The 23,914-nt window shown below is 42.4% G+C and overlaps 1 protein-coding gene across 1 annotated transcript; it reads left to right on the top strand.

Annotated features, from left to right (window-relative positions):
• The first annotated feature begins 360 nt into the window (after positions 1-360).
• GABRQ (gamma-aminobutyric acid type A receptor subunit theta) lies at positions 361-23,310 on the top strand. Its single transcript, XM_049766962.1, has 12 exons — positions 361-500; positions 551-748; positions 833-982; positions 2,135-2,223; positions 15,336-15,403; positions 17,878-18,098; positions 18,794-18,876; positions 19,231-19,368; positions 19,910-20,062; positions 21,675-21,939; positions 22,100-22,148; positions 22,633-23,310. Exons 1-12 carry the CDS (start codon positions 361-363, stop codon positions 23,308-23,310), a joined length of 2,232 nt encoding a protein of 743 aa, XP_049622919.1.
• Positions 23,311-23,914: the final 604 nt, after the last annotated feature.

Genomic DNA, 23,914 nt, shown 5'->3' on the forward strand with positions numbered 1-23,914 from the left:
CTGCTTGTACCCTTTGGGGAGGGGAGCTGGGCGGAGGAAGCCGGGAGCTTTTTTGTGCGGCTCTTGGTATTGTCCGATTGGCTCAGCCAGTGCTGCCGTCGGAGGGGCGGAGCCAGCCTGTACCCCCTGGCTCCCCTGTGGCAGAGCCCCGCAGTCGAGGACCGCGAGCACTTCCAGCAGCCCAGCGGGTCTGGCAGGCACTGCATCCCTGCTGCAGCGTCTCCTGGGCTCTGGGCTCCGTGCTCCCTACTCGGACCCCTGCTCCCCGCCCCAGACTTCCTTCCCCGGGAAGGCAACTAGTAGCCAGCCCAGATCCCCCAGCTCCCCCGCTCCAGGCTCCCTGTCCCCCCAGCCACAGTCATGCGCTTCCGAGGGACGCTGCGCATGGTCCTGCTGGTTCTGCTGGTCAGGACCTGGCTGGTCGGGAGCGAGAACCGCCGTCCCACCTCGAAAGAACACCTCGAGCACCGCGACCGGAGCTTCAAGAACCGCTATGCCTGGTGAGAGGGCGCGGGCGGGCGTGGGGGCTTCTGGTTCCCTTTGGACGGAGCGGGTTTGGGGCGCTGGGGAAAGTGGACTCGGGCTCAGGGATCCAGAGAAGGGAGGTGGAAGACGGCCAGGAGGAGCTGACAGCACCCAGTGGGTGCCCGTACGCAGCCGGTAGTCTAGGCGCCCAACCAGCCCAGCCCCGGGGGACAGAGCTGCGGGCGCCTTTTCCAGCCACTTCGTTTCGGGGACACCTGTGGAAGTGAGGCGTGGGGAAGCGCGGAGCCGAGCAGAGTCTCGTAACCTAGACAGCAGACACCTGTTTGAGTTGTAATTCTCTTTCGAGTTGGGATTCCCTCTTCTGGGAGCAGCTGAACGCTGCTGGGATTTTTAGAGGCGCCGTTCCCTCTGTCCGCTGCAGAGAGGAACGATGGACGCCTGATCCGAGCAAGGAGAGTACCTGGGCACTCAGTAGCTTTGAGCCGCGGGCTGGGCCGTGTGACTGCGTGTTCCGCTAGAAAAGCGCTGGAGGCTTCAATTGTTGCTTCCCTCTTCGGTTTGTTTGCCTGTGCAAATATTTGCAGAGATGTTTAAGCATGCAGTCTTTACATGGGGATTACACTGTGATGCGTATTTGCCCTTGGCCTTTCTGGTCTTTATTGCTGGCATACGGAGAACGTGTGTGGCCCCAAACTGGCTGTAATGACTCGATTTAATTCGTGAATTAACCCAGTGCACACTTTGGACTGGTGCAAAATAGAATTGGATCTTTCAGGGTAATGTTAAAATGGCAAGGCAGAAAATAATACATATGCAGGAAAAAGACCTGGTGGGTGTCATTGGGCATGATTCCAGCAGGGCTGCACCCAAATTATGACTGCGCCAGCACACATGAGCTCTGCCAAGCACGTGCTTGGGGACGAGCATACACGCACACATAGAAATTTGCAGGGTTGACTTTGGTCCTTGCATCAGTATTTTGGAGCTCATGGTGAAGGGGGTGAACACAGCACACAGACCTCAGCTCCCTGCTGGGTGCAGCCACTCCAAGCCCCTGTGTTGGAAGTACAAGCTTAGCTAGGAGCGTTGCTCCTGTTTCCAGAAGGACCCTCGGCCCATAGGTCTGACATGGATTGTTCTGGAAAAGGCCTTAGGAGTCTGGAGTGAGATGCCAATAAGGCCATCCCCCCCTTGCTCTCTGGACAGTCCTAGAAACAGTGGTGGGCAATAGACAGCATGGTACAGACATGTACATGAAAGGCATGTACAGACCTGTATGGATAGACTAGCCCCATGCCAGGCCACAGATGTGAGGGACACTGAGCTCAGGTGCCCTGGGATGAGGCAACTGTGTTCCTGAGGGTGTTGAAGTCATGCATTTGCAGATGGGAGGGCTCAGGCACCAGAAGGCTTCCTTCCCTCCCCACTTCAAGTCCCCCAATCCTGCCTGCCTGCAGCCCCTCCCAACAGGGTCAGAGCAGGGAGGGGAGAGAGGGAGATTGCTGCTGACTCACTGCGGGAGAGTGGGTGCCCATGTGACTGTGTGTGTGCGATGGAGAGCAGAAGGCCTGGCAGTGTCCTACCTGGCAGGGGGTGCCTTAGTCTGGGGGCTGCACTGGAGCATTAACTAAGGCCTTGTGTGTTCCAGTAACAACTGTGCCAACCAGACCGTGGTACACAGCATTCTAGAGAGACTGATGGCCTCCTACGACAACCGGCTCAGGCCCAACTTTGGAGGTAAGGGTAGATAGTCACCAAGGCACCACACTCAGCTGACCTCCCTGGCCAGATGAGGTGCTAAGAGGACAATCCCACACCCACTTCCCCCATGATCATGGTTGGTTCTCCCCACTGTGCCAGCCCACAGGAGCACTTGCCTCACCACCTAAACTAGTAGGAAACGGAGTCTAATTCCTTCAGCTGCCTCCCTTGAACAAACTTCCATCCCTCTTCACATTGTCAGTACATTCTTGCCAAATTCAGCCCTTTCAGGGGCACTTTCTGGATTCACTTCACAGTGCAAGAAAACTTTGCACTCTGACCTTCAGAAATTACAAGGGCCTTGAGGCCCACCCACCTGCTGGTTCCTGCCACGGGGGGGGGGGGGCAGAGAAAACTTCCTATGGCCAGGGTCAACCATAACACCTGACCAAAGGACCCTCGGAATCCCATAGCAAGGAAGCCTGGAGCAAGAGTGCCTGAAATAAAAGTGCCTCTTCATACCAGAACCAGAGGGCCTCTCTTCTGAACACCACCACCATCAAGGGTTAATCCGACCTCACACCCATATTTAAATATGAACTGGGGTCACCTGAGTATCCTGCTTTTCTGGATGGGGGTAGGGCTAGGGTGGGAGCCTTCTCTGTGATTGGCCTGTGAAAAGAGGTGGCCACTGAGCCAGATTTTAGAGGTGGAGAGTGGAAAAGTGCAGTTTGCTTACAGCCCCACTGGATCCTGGTGATTGGGCCCTGGCTGGGGAGCAACAGGGGAAATATGTGTGTGTCCCATGTTTCTTCTCACCTCTCTGGAAGGTTCTTCAGGCCTCTGTGCTGATGTGTCATCTCAGAGCACCTCAGTGCTAATGAGGGAGAACGCAAGGCCTGTCTGGGCTGTTGCCACTCTGCAAAATAGGGTGTTTGGAACAAGACAGCAGATGAAGTGGGTGGGGGAGAACCTGTAGCTCCTGGGGTGGGGTGTCAATATTAAGAAAGCTCGGGCCTTCCCACTGAAATCAGTCCAATGCCCCATCACTGATGAAGTGGAATCTCTCTCTCACACACTCACACATACACACACAAGCACACACACACACACACACGCACACACACACACACACACGCACAAGCAGAGCCTGCATGCTGTGTTTAGGGTATTTCAGTGGCCACTTAAACCTCCAATTGGGAACCCTGAGCAGAGTTCTGAGCTAGCCCTTTATGTTGCAGGACTCAGGGACTGCTTGCCTTGGTGGCAGGGAATGGCCCAAGGACAGAAGCAAGACAGGGGAGGGCCTCCTGGGCTAGTGGTGCCCAACTCCAGCACTGAGCCAACTTAGGTCCTGGAAAGGCAGTAGGGAGCCAAGAGGCTATGGTAAAGGATTGTTTCAAGAAACTCCATCACTACACAGCACTTTTCCTGGGCTGCTCACAATAGCTTTAAATGCTCAAATTTAGGTTATGCCCTCACGCCAAGGCCCATTTACTTCCCAGCAGCACTCACACACACTTATTCCCAATAACATTTTGCTTTTTTCAACCACCAGAAATGAAATAAAAATTTTCCTTTTATGCCACTTTACTTCTGGGCAATCAGCCTGCAGTGAGCCCCACAGGTGAATGGCAAGTGTCACATGTGTTTCCAGAGTCGCTGTGATGTCTTACATGGGGGATAATAACTTGGTTGCACCAGGAATTGGGGGTAGCTCTCAGGCAACAAGGAAATAATAAAAATGCATTTGTTCATGAATATTTTCACAACAAAGTGCTGGCAGTGCGTTGAGTTAACATCTACCCCTTCCAAAAGCCAACCATTAACATACTTCCCAACCACAAACCCACTCACACACAAGCCTGCTCTCACGCACACCAATAAGTTCTTTCACACCAAGCAATGCATGCACCCACATGGATATATACACATAGCATTTACACATGTGAATTTTCATGCGCACTCACACAGAAACACTTAAATTCAGACTAAGGTGGACACATAAACATGCATGCACATTTTCATGCAGCCAATGACAAGCAGACATGTTCATATATAGAAACACACTCACACGAATATGTTTAGTTGTTCACAGAAACACAAACATGCTTTGAGGCTCAGATAGGCATTGGCACAATAGAAACCCACCACATGTTCATTCCGACCCACTCACATTCTTACACACATACACATATTCACTTGGACACAGACAACTCCTGCACAAGCACTTAAGCAGACATACTCAAACATATATATTTATTTGTGAATACAAATGTACTTTTATTTACAAGCAAATGAACACACTGTCACAAACTCATGTTTATGCATTGTTTACAACTGGCATATTCATGCTTATATCATTCACTCACGCACAACTCACTTTAATTAACACACATAAATAGACACATTAAATTCTATACATGCATCCACATGGAAAAGTTTTCGTGTGCACAAATACTTCAGATATTCATCCACACAAAGACACGTTTATAAGCTCTCACACATGCACAATGAATCTCAATACATGTACTCACACAGATGGTCACATACAAAATATATAAACAAGTTCATACACATGTTCTCTGACATTTACAGAAAATTGTCATATATACACCTAAAATAATATATGCACTCATACACAACGACTTTGCACATACAAGCACATTCATTCATTCACAAGAATGGGTCTATGTATACATGCTTTTATATTAATATATACTCAAAGCATAATAATATATTGATTCCCATGCAGACTCTCTCATATGTAAACACACTCACAAGTTTGTTCACATACAAGCTTACATGCATTTCCTTACATTTTCATCCACATTCATGTTTATGCTTAGATGTCTTAATATACACAAGACAAATTCACATATGCTACCATGCATGTAAGTTCCTATTTACATATAAAGCAAATTGATTTGCACATAAAAATACTTTCATATACTAACATGCACATGATTACATATTCATATTCAAATATGCTCACATGTACATGTTCACATTTATACAGAAAAATTTCTGGGACCATATAAATCACTAGCCTTATATATGACCAACCCAGATTCAATCGCCAGTATCCTATATGATCCCCTGAGTACTGCCAAAAATAATTCTGTGTTCAGAGCCAGGAATAACTCGATATTCACCAGGTATACTCAAATTATATTATATCAAATTATTATATCAAATAAACAAAACAATAAAAATGTTCACACAATCTCTATCATATGACACCATCAAAAAAGGTCAATTCACTCACACAGGTATACATGCAAAGTACACAGATAAAATACACAACTAAACATACTTACATCACATCCTCACAAAATGATTTGCACAAAAATATCCCATACATGCACATGTTTAAACTGTACATGCACAAAAGCAAGTTTAAAATACTTGCACAAAAATATCCGATACATGCACATGTTTAAACTGTACATGCATGAAAGTATGTTCATTAATTTACTCATACCCAGACATTGCATATATGCAGACTAAACTAATAAATCTAAACATATCCAAACACATTTGCAGGATCCCATATTCACATGCTGAATAACACCTAAAATATGCATATATATGAACTTTGCTAGTGAAGCAAGGTCAAAGACATGTAAATCTTCAGATACACATTCCAAGTACTCACCTTTGTTACACTAGAAATGTAAAACCCATCTAAACCATCACATACACATGGTCATATATTCACACATGCTACAATAACATAGTCAATCACATTGAAGCACTACTTACTCATTTATTCATAGATACTACACAGAAAAGTCAATCACACTTAAACATTAAATGCAAAATTTTCAGTCATATCAACTAAACACTCATATGCACATGCTCACTTACTCACACATGTACACTAAACAAAGTCAATCACATTGAAATCCTACAATGCATTTGTACATATACACACATACTACATTAACATAGTCAATTACATCTAAACATTCACGTGACTATACTCACATACTCATATATACTACACTAACAAAGTCAATCTTATTGAAATACATGTGCACATGATAAGTACAGTCACATATGCTATACTAAACAAGTCAATCACATGTAAACACTCACATGCACATGCTCCTATATTCAAAATACTACTACTATATACACATACTAGTGAAGGCAATCACATCTAAACATACACACATATTCACACATGCTGCACTCACAAAATCAATGTACATGCATGATAATGTATTAACTTGCTGTACTAGCATAGTCAATCACATATAAACTCTCAGATACACACTCACTAACACATGCTATACTGGAAACTTCAATTCCAACTAAACCTTCATATGCACATGATCTCATATTCAAACATGCTACATTAGCAAAGTCATTTACAGCTAACCACTCACGTGCACATATTCACTTATTCACACATACTACAGTAACAAAGTCAATCACATCTAAAATCTGACATACACATGCTCAAATATTCACCCAAGCTGCACTGGCAAAGGTAATCAGATTTTAACCCTACAATGCACATTTTCACATAAACACAAAGCTAAATTAATATAATCAATCATATATAAACACTCACAAAAATAATCTCACATATTCATACATACTACACTAACAAGCTCAATCTCATTAAAACACATGCATGGTAAATTAAGTACTCATAATTCTACACTGACAAAGTCAATCTCATCTAAACACATGCTCCCATATTCACATATACAACATTAGCTAACACAACCATGTCTAAACACATACATATGCTCCCATGTTTACACATGCTACACTACCAAAGTCAACTACAAATAAACACTGCAATGCACATTCTCATGTATACACACATGCAACATTAACTTAGTCAATTGTAGTAGAAGCCTCATGTACTAATCTTGAGGGATTGGGAATGTGGGTCTGGAAGCAATACCGACAAAGAAATAATCCACACAAGGTTAGGGAGATAAACAAGGTTTAGGAACTTCTGCCACAAGCTATCTGCAAGCAGGCAAAAGGTACCAGCAGGCAGATAGGCTAGCTGTGGGAACAAAACTGGTAAAGACTCTCTGACCTGAGGTCTTTACTGACCAGGGTGGAGAACAGGTAGGGGAAGGTGGCCAATCCAGAAATTCTTTCCACCCAGGTGTGACAAACACATGCAAACAATTATCCTGAATAAAATAAAAACCAGTTACGTCAACATCAGTCACATCTAATCACATGCATATGTTTAAAGATTCACACATACTACAACAATATAGTCAAACACAGTTAAACATTCACATATGCATTGTCACATATGCACATGTTACACTAGCAAAATCAATCATATCTAGAAACTCACATGTACATGCTCCCATATTTGCACATATTGCATTAGCAAAGGCAATCATATCTAAACCCTCTCATGCACATTCTCACATATGCACAATTCTACATTAACATAGTCAGTCACATCTAACATTCACATGTATATAGCTCAAATATTCATACATACTACATTAATAAACTCAATCTCATTTAAACACTCTTATGTATGTGTTAAGTTACATGCTACAGTAACTTGCACTTACAGTTACAGTGGGCTAAAATGCTACATTAACAAAGTCAATTACATCTATCCACTCACATGCATATGTTGCCATATTCAAGCATACTACCAGCAAAAGCAATCGTATGAAACACATACACATGCTCCCATATTCATACATACTACAGTGGAAAAAATCACATGCTCATATTTTACATGCTACACTATTCACACATGTACACTAGAAAAGTCAATGCAATACATGGTCATGTATTAACACTTGCTATACTAACAGTCAATTACATTTAAACTTTCAGATACAGAGGTTCATGTACTAATATATGTTCAGTAGAAACATCAGTTCCAACTAAACCAGCACATGCACATGCTCCCATATTCACACAAGCTTCACTAGAAAAGGCAATCATATCTAAATCCATACACATGCTCACATATTCACACAAGCTTCACTAGCATAGTCTGAAATATACATTTGCATGTACATGCTCACGTATTCACACATGCTACACTTGCAAAGTCTATCACATCAAAAACTCACTTTTGGGGGCCTGAGTGGTGGCACACACTGGCCTAGAAAAGACTGTGGTTCGATCTCCAGGCATCCTATATGGTCCCCCAAGCCAGAAGCGATTTTTGAGCTCACAGCCAGGAGTAATCCCTGAGCATCACTGGATGTGGCTCAAAAGCAACAACAACAACAAACCTCACTTTTTCACACATGCTAAACAGTCAATCGCACCTAAACATCCACATGCACTTTCTCCTCCATTCACACATACTTTATTAGCAAAGGCAATCATACCTAAACACATGCACATTCTCCCAAATTCACACATGCTACACTAGCAAAGTCAACCACATCTAAGCCATCACATGTAAATTCTCACATATGCTACATTAACATAATCACATTTAAGCACATGAATATACTTGCATATTCATACATACTATACTAACAAACTCAATCTTATTTAAATGCTGATGCACATGGTCCCTTATTCACACATGCTATACCAAGAAAGTGAATCACATCTAAACACTCAGATACATTTGCTCACATATTAACACAGGGTACACTAGCAAATACATTCATATTCACTCACATGCTAATGTATTCACACACGCTACACTAACAAAGTCAATTACATCTAAATACTCTCATGTACATCCTCACATATTCACATGCTACACTAACAAATCAATCACACTTAAACTCTCACAAACTCACATATTCACACATGTTGCACTAGAAAATTCAATCAAATCTAAACTCTCATATGCTCTTGCTCACTTATCAGACATGTTATACTAACAATGCCAATCATATCATCTAAAAATCATATGTTCACATATCCACACATGCTTCACCAACAAACACCAATCATATCTAAACATTATATGCTCACATAGTCACACACACGAAAACATGCTCAAACAGCCACTGACATAAAATTTTATACATAAACATATGCAAAAATTTACTCATAGACACAATCATTATATTTGAATACTCATGATCTCATTCACATATATAGAATATGTTCAGAATATATACCCAGATGTGGAATTATTACACACTAATATGGAGGCATCTACATGCATTTTAAGCATATGTTCACATCTACACATACACATTCATGCCTTCACATCTATTCAGATAAAGCATCTTCAGAAGCACTAATTAAATCACACAAAGTTCCTTGTATATGCTCACATATCCAAGTATACACACAAAATGCTCATGTATCTAGTCACAGACATGCTGACAAACCCACAAATAATCTCGGATTTTTATGCACAGAGATATACATACCTACACAAGGCACATAATCATATATCTATGCATACCAAAATGATAACATACCCAATCACATACTCTCCCTTACTGAAACACAAGTTCACTCATACAGTTAATTACACACAGTCACATGCAATTGATCACTTAGAAGCATAAGTGATCACTTATATGCATACACACAGAAACATGCTCACAGTCCAGACACATCTGGACATCTTCCATACACAAATGTACTCACAAATTAATTCATGTGCGTACACTTATGAGCTTTCATTCCCTTACGTGAGCATGTTCAAATACACACTCACATGCACTTTCTTCCACATACACAAACAGCTTCACAAATTCACTAAGTAAAAAACATTCTCACATGCCCATGCTCACATCTGCAGAAATACATAGCATCTTTACATACATATAAACATCCTCATATATACAATCTTATTCACAAATATATCACAAAAAATTCGCACACCATGCACACATACTCAGTAACATATCAAATATCTACTGATACTGAAAATCCTCATCCTCACACATAGACTATTTACACATACTCACATGCTCACACACTCATTTCCACATGAACGTACTCGTAACACACAAACATACAAGATCATCACAACCATGGACAAACTCAAACATCACACATATAAACCTAGTCAGATACATCACATAAAGAGTCACATAAAAATCCCCACTTGTTATATGTTCAAATCATCTATATATATATATATATATATATATATAAATGAAAAATATGTCCCAATGTACATAGCTTCATGCATTCACCCTCCACATTAGCATCATAGCATTTACCACAGCATGAAGAGGAGCAACTCTTTAGACTCTCTTTCATCCCAATGCAGTTAAGTAAAGTAAGCGAGGAATTATGTACCAGGAGGAAGTAAGGTTGTTTCCTTGAAAAACGTTTAAAAATGTTTGGGCCTTGCACACGGCCAACCTAGGTTGAATCCCTGGCACCCCATATGGTTCCCAGAGCATGGCCAGGTGTGGCCCCCAAATAAAAACAAAAATATGTTGACAGCTGTTTCAGGTATTACATGTTACAACACCAATTCCACCACCAATGTGACCCCTCTCATTCATGTCCCCAGTTTCCCTGTTTCCCTCCCATCCCCAAGCCTGCCCTCTTATAAGACACAAAATAGTTTATTTTAAAGTGCTTATTACAGCACACACTAAAACATAAAATTAATGTTGCATTAATAATTTCCTTCACAGTAGGAATTCCCACTGTGATAGATGGGTAGCACATGCTCTCTGGCACTCTGGTGTTCTGTCCATGCTCTCTAGATCTCTGAAGTTCTGCACACTTGTTCTAGCACTCTGAAGATGCACATGCACACTGGGTTATATGAGGTTCCCATAGTTCTATAAGAACTATGAGGTTCTGTCCATGTGCTCTGTGGTTGCACTGAAACTCTGAGGTTGCACATGTGAGCTGGCTCTCTGAGGTTGCACATGTGTACTGGCACTCTGAGGTTGCACATGCACTCTGGTGCTAGGTTGCACATCCACACTGGCTCTATGAGCTTCTGCCCATGGACTCTGGTGGTCTGTGGTTGCATATATACTCTGACACTCTAAGATTGCACATGCGCTCTGGCCTACTGAGGTTGCTCATGCGCATTGGTTCTCTGAGGTTGGACATGTGCGCTGATGCTCTGAGGTTGGACATGTGCGCTGATGCTCTAAGGTTGCATATGCGCACTGAAAGTCTGAGGTTGCACATGCACTCTGGTGCTCCGAAGTTGCACATGTACTCTGGCATTCTGACTTTGCACATGCGCATTGGCTCTATGTGGTTCTGTCCATGTGCTCTGGTGCTCTGAGGTTGCACATCGACATTGGCTCTATGAGGTTCTATTCATTGCTCTGGTGGTCTGTGGTTGCACATGCATTCTGACTCTGAGATTGCACATGTGCTCTGGCACACTGAGGTTGCACATGCGCATTGAATCTCTAAGGTTGCACATGTACACTGGCTCTATGAGATTCTGCCCATGTACTTCAGTATTCTGTGGTTGCACATAAGCGTTTTGGCTCTCTTCGGTTGCACCTCCATGTTGGCTTCCTGAGGTTGCATGCCTGTGCTGAGAGATGTTGCATTTTTCTTTTCTTTTATGTTGATAAAGCATTTTCACACAAGCATATGTACAACCTCATTTATACAATCTCAGTCACTAAATCATTCACACAGAGACACATACCAAGGAACATGCACACATACCTATACATGATATTACTACCAGTCATACAGACATGCTTACAAACAAACAATAATATGTATATATAACATAAACACTTAAAATATTTTCGAGGACATCATCACATTCACATGTTCACATGTTTACTCAGTAGACACACAAATACAAATTTACTCAGATCCAGTCATATGTTGACATATTTTCACATACATGTATCCTAATTTACATAAACGTTTTATATATACAAGCATACTAACATTTATTTACACTCAGGATTACCTGGATGCATATTAAGATACAGATATATTATACTCAACTATTCTCTTATAGACATATTTACACAGTAAAGATTCTTGAATACCGACACAAGCATACTCATTACTACATGTTCACACATTCCCATACAAAAGTGAACATGTTCATACATCTACTCACTTCCTAATACCCTCACATACACAAACTCATCTGACTCAAACTGACTCACATACACACTTGCATGCTCATGATTGCAAATTCACACATTAAGATAAGCAAACATCTATTTGTGAATAGGCAAAATCTCAACACATGCAAATGTATTCATATAGACACAGTCACATATATACATAGGCTCACATATATACATAAAACATACACATCCATCCACACTAGGCATCAACATAAACACAAGTTAATTCACACGTAAATGAATTTATGTGTATCAACAAATACATGGTTTACATGTGAACATAGTCATGATTTCACAACCACATTTTTCATATGAAATTTCACAAACATGTGTGTTCACATATTCGTGTATATAAAACATACTCCCATGTTTCTGAGGAACATATGAGCATATAATTACCATTCTTACATAGCTACATGCATACATACAAACAGATATTTATATCATTTCAGTGACACTTGAACACACTGATATGTTTATGGATTCAATTATGTCATTAATGTCCTTCATTCACACACAAAACACCCATTCACTGATGCACTCAGATATTCAACCAGATTCATGCTATTACAACTCACACATGCTATTACACTTGTCAACATGAAATCACATTCATTTAAATCCACAACAGTGTTATATATACTCTCAATTTTTATTTATAAGTGAAAAGCTCATTATTCATGAAAATATAAATATATTGTGATCCTTGTTGCTCTTACTGCTTACACATGATCTCACATTGACTATCTCACACATAAACACATATATTCATTGGTGCATGAGCACACTCATGCATTCACTGCCACACAATGTACTTACATACACACACATATTCTCAAATTCCACCATCAAGTACACAAACATGTTTGTTCCTTCTCTCTCATAGTCAGGACCACATGTACTTGTGCAAACATGGACACATTCACTCACATAGTCCCTCATGTGTGAACATGATCACATACTCATATACACACCTTCATATGAAGACACATTAATTCACATGTGGACATACACAAACAAGTTTACATGCACCGAACCACAAATAGCTTTTGGTTTTGAGCTCTTTTCTGTTGAATTTTTATGAAAAAAAATTCCAGGAAAAAAGTGCTTCATTCCTCTTTTATGGGGGGGGGCATACCCGGTACTGCTCAAGCATTACTCATGGCTTTGTGCTCAGAAATCAATTGGGGAACCATATGCAATGCTAGGTATTGAACTTGGGCAGGCCTCGTATAAGGCAAATGCCCTCCCCACTGTGCTATCATCCCAGATCTTCTTTGTTCCTTTTTTACAATGATCCTAAGCTGCCAAGGCTGCAGGGCTGCAGGCCCAAGGCTGCCAGGGTCTGGTGCTGCATAGCTTGAAAGGTCTTTTGGGGGCCAACTGCTGGGTGGGATCTGTCCACTCAGGGACGCCAACTTGTAGCAACCGCCCACCTGGGACTGAGATAGAGAGGAGAGAAATTGAAAACAAGTATACTTTGATGGAAATGCATTAGCCAGACATGGCTGGGGGAGGCCCTAGTTCAAAAAGGAAAGAAAAGGGAACAGATGCAAAGCAGGTAGTATCTCTCTGATGCTTTATCTCTGTACCAGCAGGTGCTTCTCTGGTCACTACTCTGGGAACCTCCCCCCAAAGTTCAAGTTTTTATTTTTATACCAGGCATGGTAAGGGGGCATATCCAGGGGGGTGTCCAAGTGGCATGTCCAGGTTCAACAGTCATTATAGTTGGGGCATCCAAGGAGCATGTCCATGTCCAAAATCTCCACCTTTTATGTTTTATTTGGTTTGTTTATTTTTTATATATGGAGAGTTATCCTCATGTTTTATTTGGTTTGTTTGTTTTTTTATATATGGAGAGTTATCTTCAGTCCTCAGTAGAATTTATTCAGGTTATAGTCTGCAGAAGCTGTGGTGGTTGTCAGCTACATTTCTTTATTTAACTGTTAATTTAGAATCTCCAAAGCCTAGAGACAGGTGTAGGGAAGAAATGAAATAGTGTTTAAGAAGCAAACACTAACTTTGTAACTTATCAAACCTATGCCTAACCTAAAAAGTGAAAAACTACAATTTTTAGGGTAAAGGTAGAACAAATTCTTTCTAGATATTTCCTAATGATAAGGGATAGTTGTGGGGTTATCAGAGTTTTTCACTTTCTATTTCTATGTATCTAAAGGGAAAATATTCTCTATTTAAAATTTTTTGTTCGTTTCTCTATGTCTAACTCTTTTTTCTCTATGTAATAAAGCTATTTTACTCATTTTCTCTTTGTCTGTTTCTCTGTCTAATCTATATAATAAACTCATTTTTCTCTTTTTTCAATTTATCTCTTTTAATCATTTTTCTTACATTCATTTCTCTTCATTCATTCAATTTCATTCTCTCTTCAACCTTTCATCTTTTTTACTTACATTTTTAAAAATATTTAAAATACTTTCTTTTATTTATTATTTTGTGGGGGGTTTTTTTGGGGGGAAGCCACACCCAGAGGCACTCAGATGTTACTCAGAAATCACTCCTAGAGGCTCATGGTACCATATGGGATGCTGGGGATAAAACCTGGGTTGGCCACGTGCAAGGCAAACACCTTATCCATTGTACTCTCTCTCCGGCCCTTTACTTACATATTTTTTTCTGAAATCCTTGTAGAAGCCAGGGTTCACTTGACCTGCTAAGGGAGCCATTTGCAATGACCCAAAGCTGCCAGGGCAGCAGGTCCAAGGATGCCAGGGCCCAGTGCAGCAAGGTCTGCAGGGGCCTGTGGGACCCAGCTGCCGGGTGGGGCCTCGTGTCCACCCAGGAATGCCAACTGCCAAATTAGGTTATCCAAGAGGCGTGTGCAAGTCCAATTGCCATACATTCTCTTGACTGATTTGACCCTGACCTCTTCTTTATCACTAATCATGAAACCCCAAGTTTTAGGTCTTTTAACTATAAAAACCAGTCTGCCATTATTCTCATTTTATCCAGGAAAAAATGAAAGCCACCCTAGAGAGTTCAGCTCAGAGGCTGAAGGTCACATCACTTGTAAGGATCAAACTGTGATTCAAATATGGACGTGCTCCTGAGTGCATGCTCTTAACTGCTCACTGATTTTGCTTGTAAGAGTGTCCTCCTCTATTGTAGGTGCACCTGTGCCCGTGGGAGTGTCTTTGCATGTCACCAATATTGAAAAAATATCAGAGGAATCCATGGTAAGTGTATTCATTTCAGCTGATGGACTGGGAGCTGAGAAGGATCTTAAAATAGTGCCAGTTACTCTGACTCACAACAGCACTCACAGGGAGAAATTTTGGAGGTTTAGGAAACCACTGTTGCTTGAAATAAAATGACAATACACTCAGATGAAATCTGAAGCTTTTAAAATCAAATGAGGGTGGGGCAAGACTATACCACAGCAGGTTGGGCATTATGCTTTGCATGTAGCCTACCTGAGTTCAATCCTTGGCATCCCATATAGCCTCCCAAGCACTGCCAGGAGTAATTCCTGAGTGCAGAGCCAAGAGTAACCCCTGATCATTATTGGGTTTTGGCCACAAACAGTAAGAAAAACGCAAACTATAATACTGTCTTTATATCTCTGTTGTAGACATAGATTTCCTTTCAAATAAAAGGAAAACTTATGCCATGCAAATAAATATAGATAACTGCAACCGTTTTTAAATTCTGTTTAGACAAAATTTCTAGAGCTATTGTTTTTCCAAAACAAACCCAGTATGCCAAGTGTTAAAATGTAAGTCAGAGGAGATCAGCTTAAAGGGCTAGTATTGAAAATTGAGATATTTCTACTACTTAAATAAAATAATTTTTAGACAAGGATTAGAATGTTTGAAAGAAAATTTATTTTTGTACGTAAAACGAAGTAGCAAATAAGTGTATGCCAAGATGTTTGACTTTATTGCTAATTAGTAAAATACAAAATAAGACCACAGTAAGAACCCACAAGATTGGCCAAAGTCAAATGTTAGAAAATGCCCGTTTTGCAAAGGCATGGGCATTGAGAATTGTAATCCACTCTTGGCAGAGGTATTAACTTTAATTTTGACTTCAGAGTTTAAATTTCATCATAAGTTTTCTATGTATGGGAACTCAGCCAGTGATACACATGGAATATATTTCTATAAAGGAGCATTATTCATAAATATGAGTAAGCAAATTGCAATGACACAAATTAACTTAAGTGAGTCTCAAAAATAGAATATTTCACAAAAGAAGCCAATAATACCATACAGAATGTCTCTTCTGCAAAAAAAATCCATCATCACTTTGCTGCAACTTGGATGGAGGGAGGGTGTGAAGTGCAGAATGAAGGAAGTCAGAAGGTGGGCAAATACCATTATTTCATTCATCTGTAGAGCATGACAAGGAAACTAGAGGTGTCAAGTGACGGTAGACCCCTGGCCCTGGCTTATAGATAGGAGGAGCCAAGGTAAGTGGGAGAGTGGGTGGAACAAGAAGGTGTGGTCTGGATGGAGCATCAGGACACTGGTGAGGTGGTGGGTAATTGTTGCAAATCAGCCCCTGATGAGGTTGACTGATGGAGGATGAGGCCTTTCTTCTCCAGCTCCGACCACGCATCTGTTACCCTGTTCAGCCGGCAGTTCTAAGCTGAATGCGGCGGGAAGAAAGCCAGCAGGAAGTCAGGCTTCCGAAGAAAACAGCTCTTTATTCTGTGAAGAGGCCAAAGCCAAAAGGCCTAAGAATAGGGCCCAGGGAAAAAACACCCGCCTTCCACAGACTCTTGCTTTTATACCCCAGAATCAGTTACCACCCAATGGTGGGATCAGATACCATGCAATGGTGGGAGCAGAATCAGGTACCACCCTAGCGTGGGAGCAGAATGCCAGGTCACACCCTAGGGTAGGGCACAATCACCAATCAGGGTAGGGTCAGTAACATAATAATCCCATAAAAATGTTTACATACACAACAGGTAATGAGATATAAAGACCATCATCAACACATGGTATGTATGTGACCCACAATGAAATCATTTTTACATAGGTTTGAGGGATGGATGCTTGAACTGGTGGTGCATGTAAAGTCCAGGCCACATGTGCTGAGATGACTGTGACCAATACTATAAGTCGTGGCACCTATATAAAAACAGAGAAAGATAACAAAACCAATTTTAACATTTCAAATAGGTCCAGCTAAGCAGCATATTTTCTAGAAATACATTTATAAACCACAAAGTTCTAATCAAAGGGAATTATTATCACTGCAGTCTAAGATAATGGCAAAGAGGTGTGGAGAAAATCTATTCTAGAAGAGATGTTAAAAAGTCTTACTAATACTCTACTTCTTTCATTTGGTTGGTTTTGGGTTTTGTATTGAGTCTTTGTATTAGGAGTTAATATTGACTCTGCACTTAGGAATTAAATACCCTTGATGGCCTCGAATGACTATTATGGGGTGCTGGAGATGGAAACTGGGTAGCTATGTGCAAGGCAAAAGCCCTATTCATTGTGCTATGGCTCAGGCCCCCTACGACTCTATTTCTTGGGTTTGAATCATACTAGGTGCATGTGAATATTACAGTTTCACATGTTTAGTTGCTTCTCATCTCTGTATGTTTTTTTCGGTAAGCACCTTTGTGCCTACACACTCCATGAAACAAGAGTCAGACCACCTCACTGACTGTCGGGTTCATCCAATCTCTCCACAGGAGTACACGATCACGTTGTATTTACATCAAACCTGGAGAGATTCCCGTTTAACATATCATGAAACAGACCAGAATCTGACGCTCGACAGTGTGATGTTGAACAAGCTGTGGATCCCCGATTGCTACTTTCTGAACGGCAGGAATTCTTTTGTGCATGAGAGGACTGTGGAAAACCGCATGTTTCTGCTTCAGCCTGATGGAACCCTGCACTATGGCATGCGGTGAGCTCTGCCAGGGGCTGGGGCAACCCAGTGCTGCCTTCTTTCCACTAAGTCAAGACACACACTAAGGAATCTGTAACTCTCCAAACCTGTCCTGCACTACTCCCTCACATGTCCTATCCAGTAGCCAAAGTATGTCCTCCAGCTGTTGTAGACTATATTGTCCTCAACTTGTGCTCTTACTTCTGTCTGAAATGACCCTGCCTCACCATTTAGCCTTCAACTAACTTTCACTCCACACCCCACTTTGTCAAGAAGTGCTCCTCAATTTTCTCAGCCAGAAGAGCTTTATCTATCCACATGCCTGTGAATCCCCTTATTTATATGCATGGCTTTTTCCTTCCATGCAGCAAGTGCACCTTGCCTGATCTAGGCTTCAGCTTTTCCAGTGGGATATGGTGCTCCCTGAGTGGACCGTCTGCAGCAAGAGCCCCCAGAATCTTCCTCTTCTCTCACTGTCCCTGAAGCTAGGCCAGATCACCTGGTTTCTTTGTTACCTCCAAATCCATCTCTTCTTTTCTACAAAACTTTTCCCCCAGGAAGAAAAGGAAGGAAGGAGGAGGGGAGGGAGACCTAGGGAAGTTTTCAGCTGAGTTCATTTCAGGAGTACCTCCCTGCTCCCAATGGAACATTTTTACTGAAGCATTGCTTGCCTGAATTTGATCTGTTCTGCTTTTCCCACTGTTCTCTTGCAGATTCACCACCACATTACCTTGTGGCATAGATCTGCATAACTATCCTCTGGACAAGCAGGCCTGCAAGCTGGACGTGGAGAGCTGTACGTAGGGTCCTGGACACCATCAGCAGCTGTGGGTTCGAGCAGGGCCACATATCTCCCTTTCCTGTCTTCTCAACTTTCATTATTCTTCAAAGATATTACTATCAGTCAGAGAACCCTCAGATCATCTGGTAGGAGGTGGTCTCTAGGCTAAAAACAACTGTACAAGGAAATTAGACCTGTCCCTTGCTTTCAGGTAATTGAGTCCATTGAGACTTCCTAAGTCCAAAGGAAGAGTCCAAAAACAAGAAGACCCCCATAACCCCACCCACTCTAACACCAAAACACTGAAATCAGCTCTCCTCAATGTCTGCAGAGGGCTCTGATGTGATCTGGGTTATTTCTTTCTTCTAGATGCCTACTCTGATGAAGACCTCATACTGTACTGGAATGGTGGGGATGATGCAGTCCACGGTACTGAAGATCTCATCATCCCGCGGTTCACCATGCTGGAAAGGACCCTGTCACTCAAAGATAGCTCTTTCTACACTGGTGAATCTTTCCTCCTTTCTTCTCATTATCTCCTGTCTTTGAATCCTGCTTAACTGCTGGGAACCTTCTGCCTTTGAATTTCTGCTCTGTGCTGCCTCACTCCCTACTTCCTTCTGATTCTGGATAACTTCCACCACTACTAACCTCCCCCATAGAAAGTTCCAAGGCTTTACCTTCTGTGAGTGAGGAAATGCAAATACTTGGCAGGGCAGAAGTAAAGGATTCATGTTCTGGGTGATAACAAGACAAGCCTCTCCCCTTTATATTTTTGAAGCTTTCAAATTTTGAAATGTTTAATCCCCCCCCATTACAAGTCCTCAATTGGTCTGGAACAAGTGAGTAAAGGAGAAAGCAAGAACAGACTTGCCAATTGCCTTAAGGCAGTAAAGGGGGACAGTGTGTCAGGTTCCCAGGGTAGGGCACAGAGGCTGAAACTATCATCACTTCTCCCTCCACTCTGCACTTTTTTTCACCCTGCTCTTCTTCATGCAGAAAATCCCCTGAATTACCATAACCTGAAACTAATCTGTTTTCTTGCCAGGTTGCTATACACGCCTGGTAATGAACTTCGTGCTCCAGAGGCATTTCTCTGGCTACTTCGTACAGGTCTATTGGCCCATCATCCTTTTCACTATCATCTCTTGGATCGCATTTTGGATGAAATGTGACTCCTCCTCAGCGAGGGTGACAGTGGGTAAGTTCTTTCTCTGCCCTCAGACAAGAACTGGGGTCAATTTACAAAAATCAAAAGTTTAGAATGAGAAAGGAGTACCTGGAAGAGTTCTGCACTGGCGAGGAAACAGATGGACTCTTCCAAACAGGTATCTGTGTGGGTGCTCAGGTGATTCCCAGCACAGAGACTGACATTGGGAATAGATTTAGAGAAAGAGGAAGGCTGAGGTCTTGGTACATTGTACCAAAGGAGAATTCATTATTTTGAATTCATAAAAGAAGTAAGTCGAAATTGAGATCTGATAGAAAAACACAGGTTAAGCAACATGTTTAAATGCCCTAATAGACCACAGAGAAAGCACTTCCAAGGTATCTGTCCCTGACTACCAGCCTGCACAGTGCTGAAATAGAAGCTACCAGAGAGGATGGTGGAAGTGCCCAAGTCTTATTGCCTACACTACTGCACCAAGGGTCCTGGATATATTGGTTTTGGGCACATGATTCAACTGACCTGGGATCCATTCCAAGACCTCATGGTCTCCTGAGCATCACCTGCTGTATTGGAGGGAGTTACCTAGAATATCATCTGTATAGCCGTGGTGATCCTATAACCTCTGGGCCCAAATAGCACTGCCTCTTCAAGTCCTCACATTAATGGAGCTGCAGAGATAGCACAGTGGGCAGGGCACTTTTCTTGAAAAGAGCTGAACTGGGTCCTATACTTGGCACCTCGTATGCCCCACCCCAGCATCTTCATCAGTGATTTCTGAGCACAGAGCCAGGAATATCCCCTGAGCACTGCTAGTTTTTATCCCTCAAAAGAAAAAAAATGTCCCAACATTGAAGTTCAAGAATGGTTGGCCAATCTTGTCAGGAGTGGCCAAAATAATAGAACCACTAATAAAGTACTGCTTGAACTAGAGTTTGAAGACTTCTAGGAGGCAGAGACACAATACTTCACATTCATTGCCTAAAAAGAGAAAGAACTTGATTAATGTTATTGTGGGTATTAATTGGGGGAAAATATCAGGGTATTAGAGGAAAGATCTGGAGACATGGAATAAGTACTAGAAAGACAGACTGGGCCAACTTGGTAAGAGCTTGACATTCCAGTGCAAGCAGCCAGAACTTTACTTATAAGCCATAGATAGCATCCAAGACTGCTGAGTAGTATTAGGGAGGCATGTATGTAAGTTCATATCCAAGGTTTGCCTGAGATTACCCCGAAATGCCTGTGTCAGTAGATTCAGGTTTTAGTCAAACTCACCCTCCTTCATTCAGAACACATTTTAGGCTGAACCTTCACATCTGTAGATAGAGCAAAATTGACAAACACTTCCAAGGGTGATATTCTCATCGAGGACTGTGAGACTAGGGGTATATACCTGTCCTAATACTGGGGCCCTGATGGAGGGGAGATATAAAGCATCAGGAAACAATGCAAGAGATTTGGGACTGGATATGAATAGCAAGGACTGGCTGTGAAGATGGGGTGCAAGAGCAGAATAGGCACTTTAGCAGAGGGCACTTCCCACTTTGCAGGTGACCATGGCTCCTATCCTGTGGTATGGAGGTTTATGGATTGCCAAGAGCTTGAGCAACCTGAGACTAACCCTGTGCCATGATGTTTATAGGCCTGTCTTCGACACTCGTCCTGAACTCCATCAGCACATATGTGCAGGAAAACCTCCCCCAAATTACATGTATTAAGGCCATCGACATCTATATGGCAGTCTGCTTCGTCCTAGTGATCCTGTCCTTGATAGAATATGTCTACATCAACTATGTTTACTATAGCCGAAGAGGCACCCGGCGCCATAATAGACAACGCAGGAGAATCCGAAGAATTATGAGACGCTACCGCTTTGAGGAGGTAATTTTTCAGGTTCGCTTTTTGGAGTGACACAGAGTTCCTTGAGCACTTCTTAAGCCTAACTTGAAAACTTGACCTTTGCACATTTTTGAAGCCCCCTCCCCCAAACAGTGTAAATTCATATAGTAGACAAAGAACTAGACCATTTTGATAATTACTCTTTCATGGGTCAAGTCATTGCTCAAGATTACACACAGGCCTAGTGAGTGTCAGAACTAGATTCCCCATCACTCCTGTCCAGTTACCCTATTCTGAAGGGCAGTTTAGGATAGGGAACAATGAACCTACTCATCATTCCTCGACTCTCCCAAGTCTCCCAAACTATGCTGAAACTTTGGATGCTGCCTGACATGGCCTGGCCTCCTCTATGTGCCAGAAAGCCCAATTAAGCAGCTGTCTCAGAGAGATACAGACATGGTGGCCATCATGCCCTACCCCTGCATTTTAACAGCCTGTTGGTTCTATCCCTGTAGCCCTTGGAAAAGCAGCCCACACAGGAAGTGAAGGCACTAGAGACTGGCTGCCACACCCCAAGTCCTCCTGAGGATCGGCCTCACCATCCTTCTCCCCCTCCAGTCATTATCCACCCAAGACCTGACTCCGATGACTCCAAGAATCTGTCTTCTTACTTCTCCAGCGATCGTGATGACTCTCCTGCAAGACCAGTACGGAAGGCCAAGAGGACCAAGAGGGCCAAGAGGGCCAAAAGGGCCAAACAGGCCAAGCAGGACAAGCCGGCCCCTCTGGCCACCTCAGATAGCCTCAGCTCTTTGAACTCCATCATAATACAAGCCCCTCTGGCCTCCTCAGAAAGCTTGAGCTCATTGTCCTCTCCAAGCAGGTCCTCTGAAGCCACCAGAGACAGTCTGGATGAGATGCCCTCTACCTCTGCACAGGCCCTGCATAGGTCTGGTATGTCTGGAAATGGTTCCAAGGATGACAGCATCGTGCCTTCCTCCCAAATTCACATGAAGATGGAGACCACCAGTACTATTGCCGAAGAACCAACTATGAAGTCCAGCTTAGATGAGAGCCATGATACTCTGACCCAACAGAGTCAAAACAGAAGAGCTTTTCCTAATATCAGTGATATACTTGAATATGATCCTGATGGTCCAATTGGTGGTGTCAAACCAAAACGTAATGACATTGACATTGAGAAGGGCCTCATAAGTACGGATGAAGAGTCCTGGGATCTTAGCAAAGGTTTTATGGGCTCTGACCAAGATAAGGACAGTTCCTCAGCATCTGATGATTCCGTTTCCTCTAATGCTAAATGCTCCGACAAGTTCTTTAATCCTGCCTATATCTATCTAGTTGACAAGGGCTCCCGGTACATCTTCCCCTTTATTTTTGTGATGTTCAACTTTATTTACTGGATCTTTCATTGCAATTAGTTCCATAGTGCCCCAAAGCTTTAGATCCATGCCAGTGTTGACCTGTCAGCATTCCCATTTATTCTATTTTGCCCTGTTTTCTCTGATCTTGTGGCTATTTGGGTGATCGCATTAATACTGCCCTTCTCATAATCCTAAAGTGGGAGTAGTTGCAAACATAATGCTCTGGCTTGAAGAAAGGCTTGAGGAGCTGGAGGCAAATAGCAAATTGATCCCCCTTTACTACTAGGAGAGAAACATGGGTGCTAAGACCTGTAAGAGATGCTAAGACCTGTAACAGAGAAGAGCAGACAGGCCTCTGGAAAAGTTTAGTTGACAGAAGAACTGGGAACCACAGGAAGAGTCCAACCATCTAATTTATAAATTTGGGGAGTTTTTCTTTTTCCAATAGTGCATTGGATTTTCTCATTCTTTTTTTTAGTTTTCTTTTTTACTACCAGGAATTATTGTCTTTACTCAGGCCTCCTTGGGATTTCATAGGAGAAAGTGGAACACATCTGGCTGAAGTGCACAAGGGAATGGCTGGACATGTTTTTTTTGTAAATGCAAGGGTTTGGCTCTGGAGAACTTTGAAAATATCTTTCCCCATGATTTTCTGATGGAT

This window comes from Suncus etruscus, chromosome X (genome assembly GCF_024139225.1).
Source record: "Suncus etruscus isolate mSunEtr1 chromosome X, mSunEtr1.pri.cur, whole genome shotgun sequence".
Taxonomy (NCBI): Eukaryota; Metazoa; Chordata; class Mammalia; order Eulipotyphla; family Soricidae; genus Suncus; species Suncus etruscus.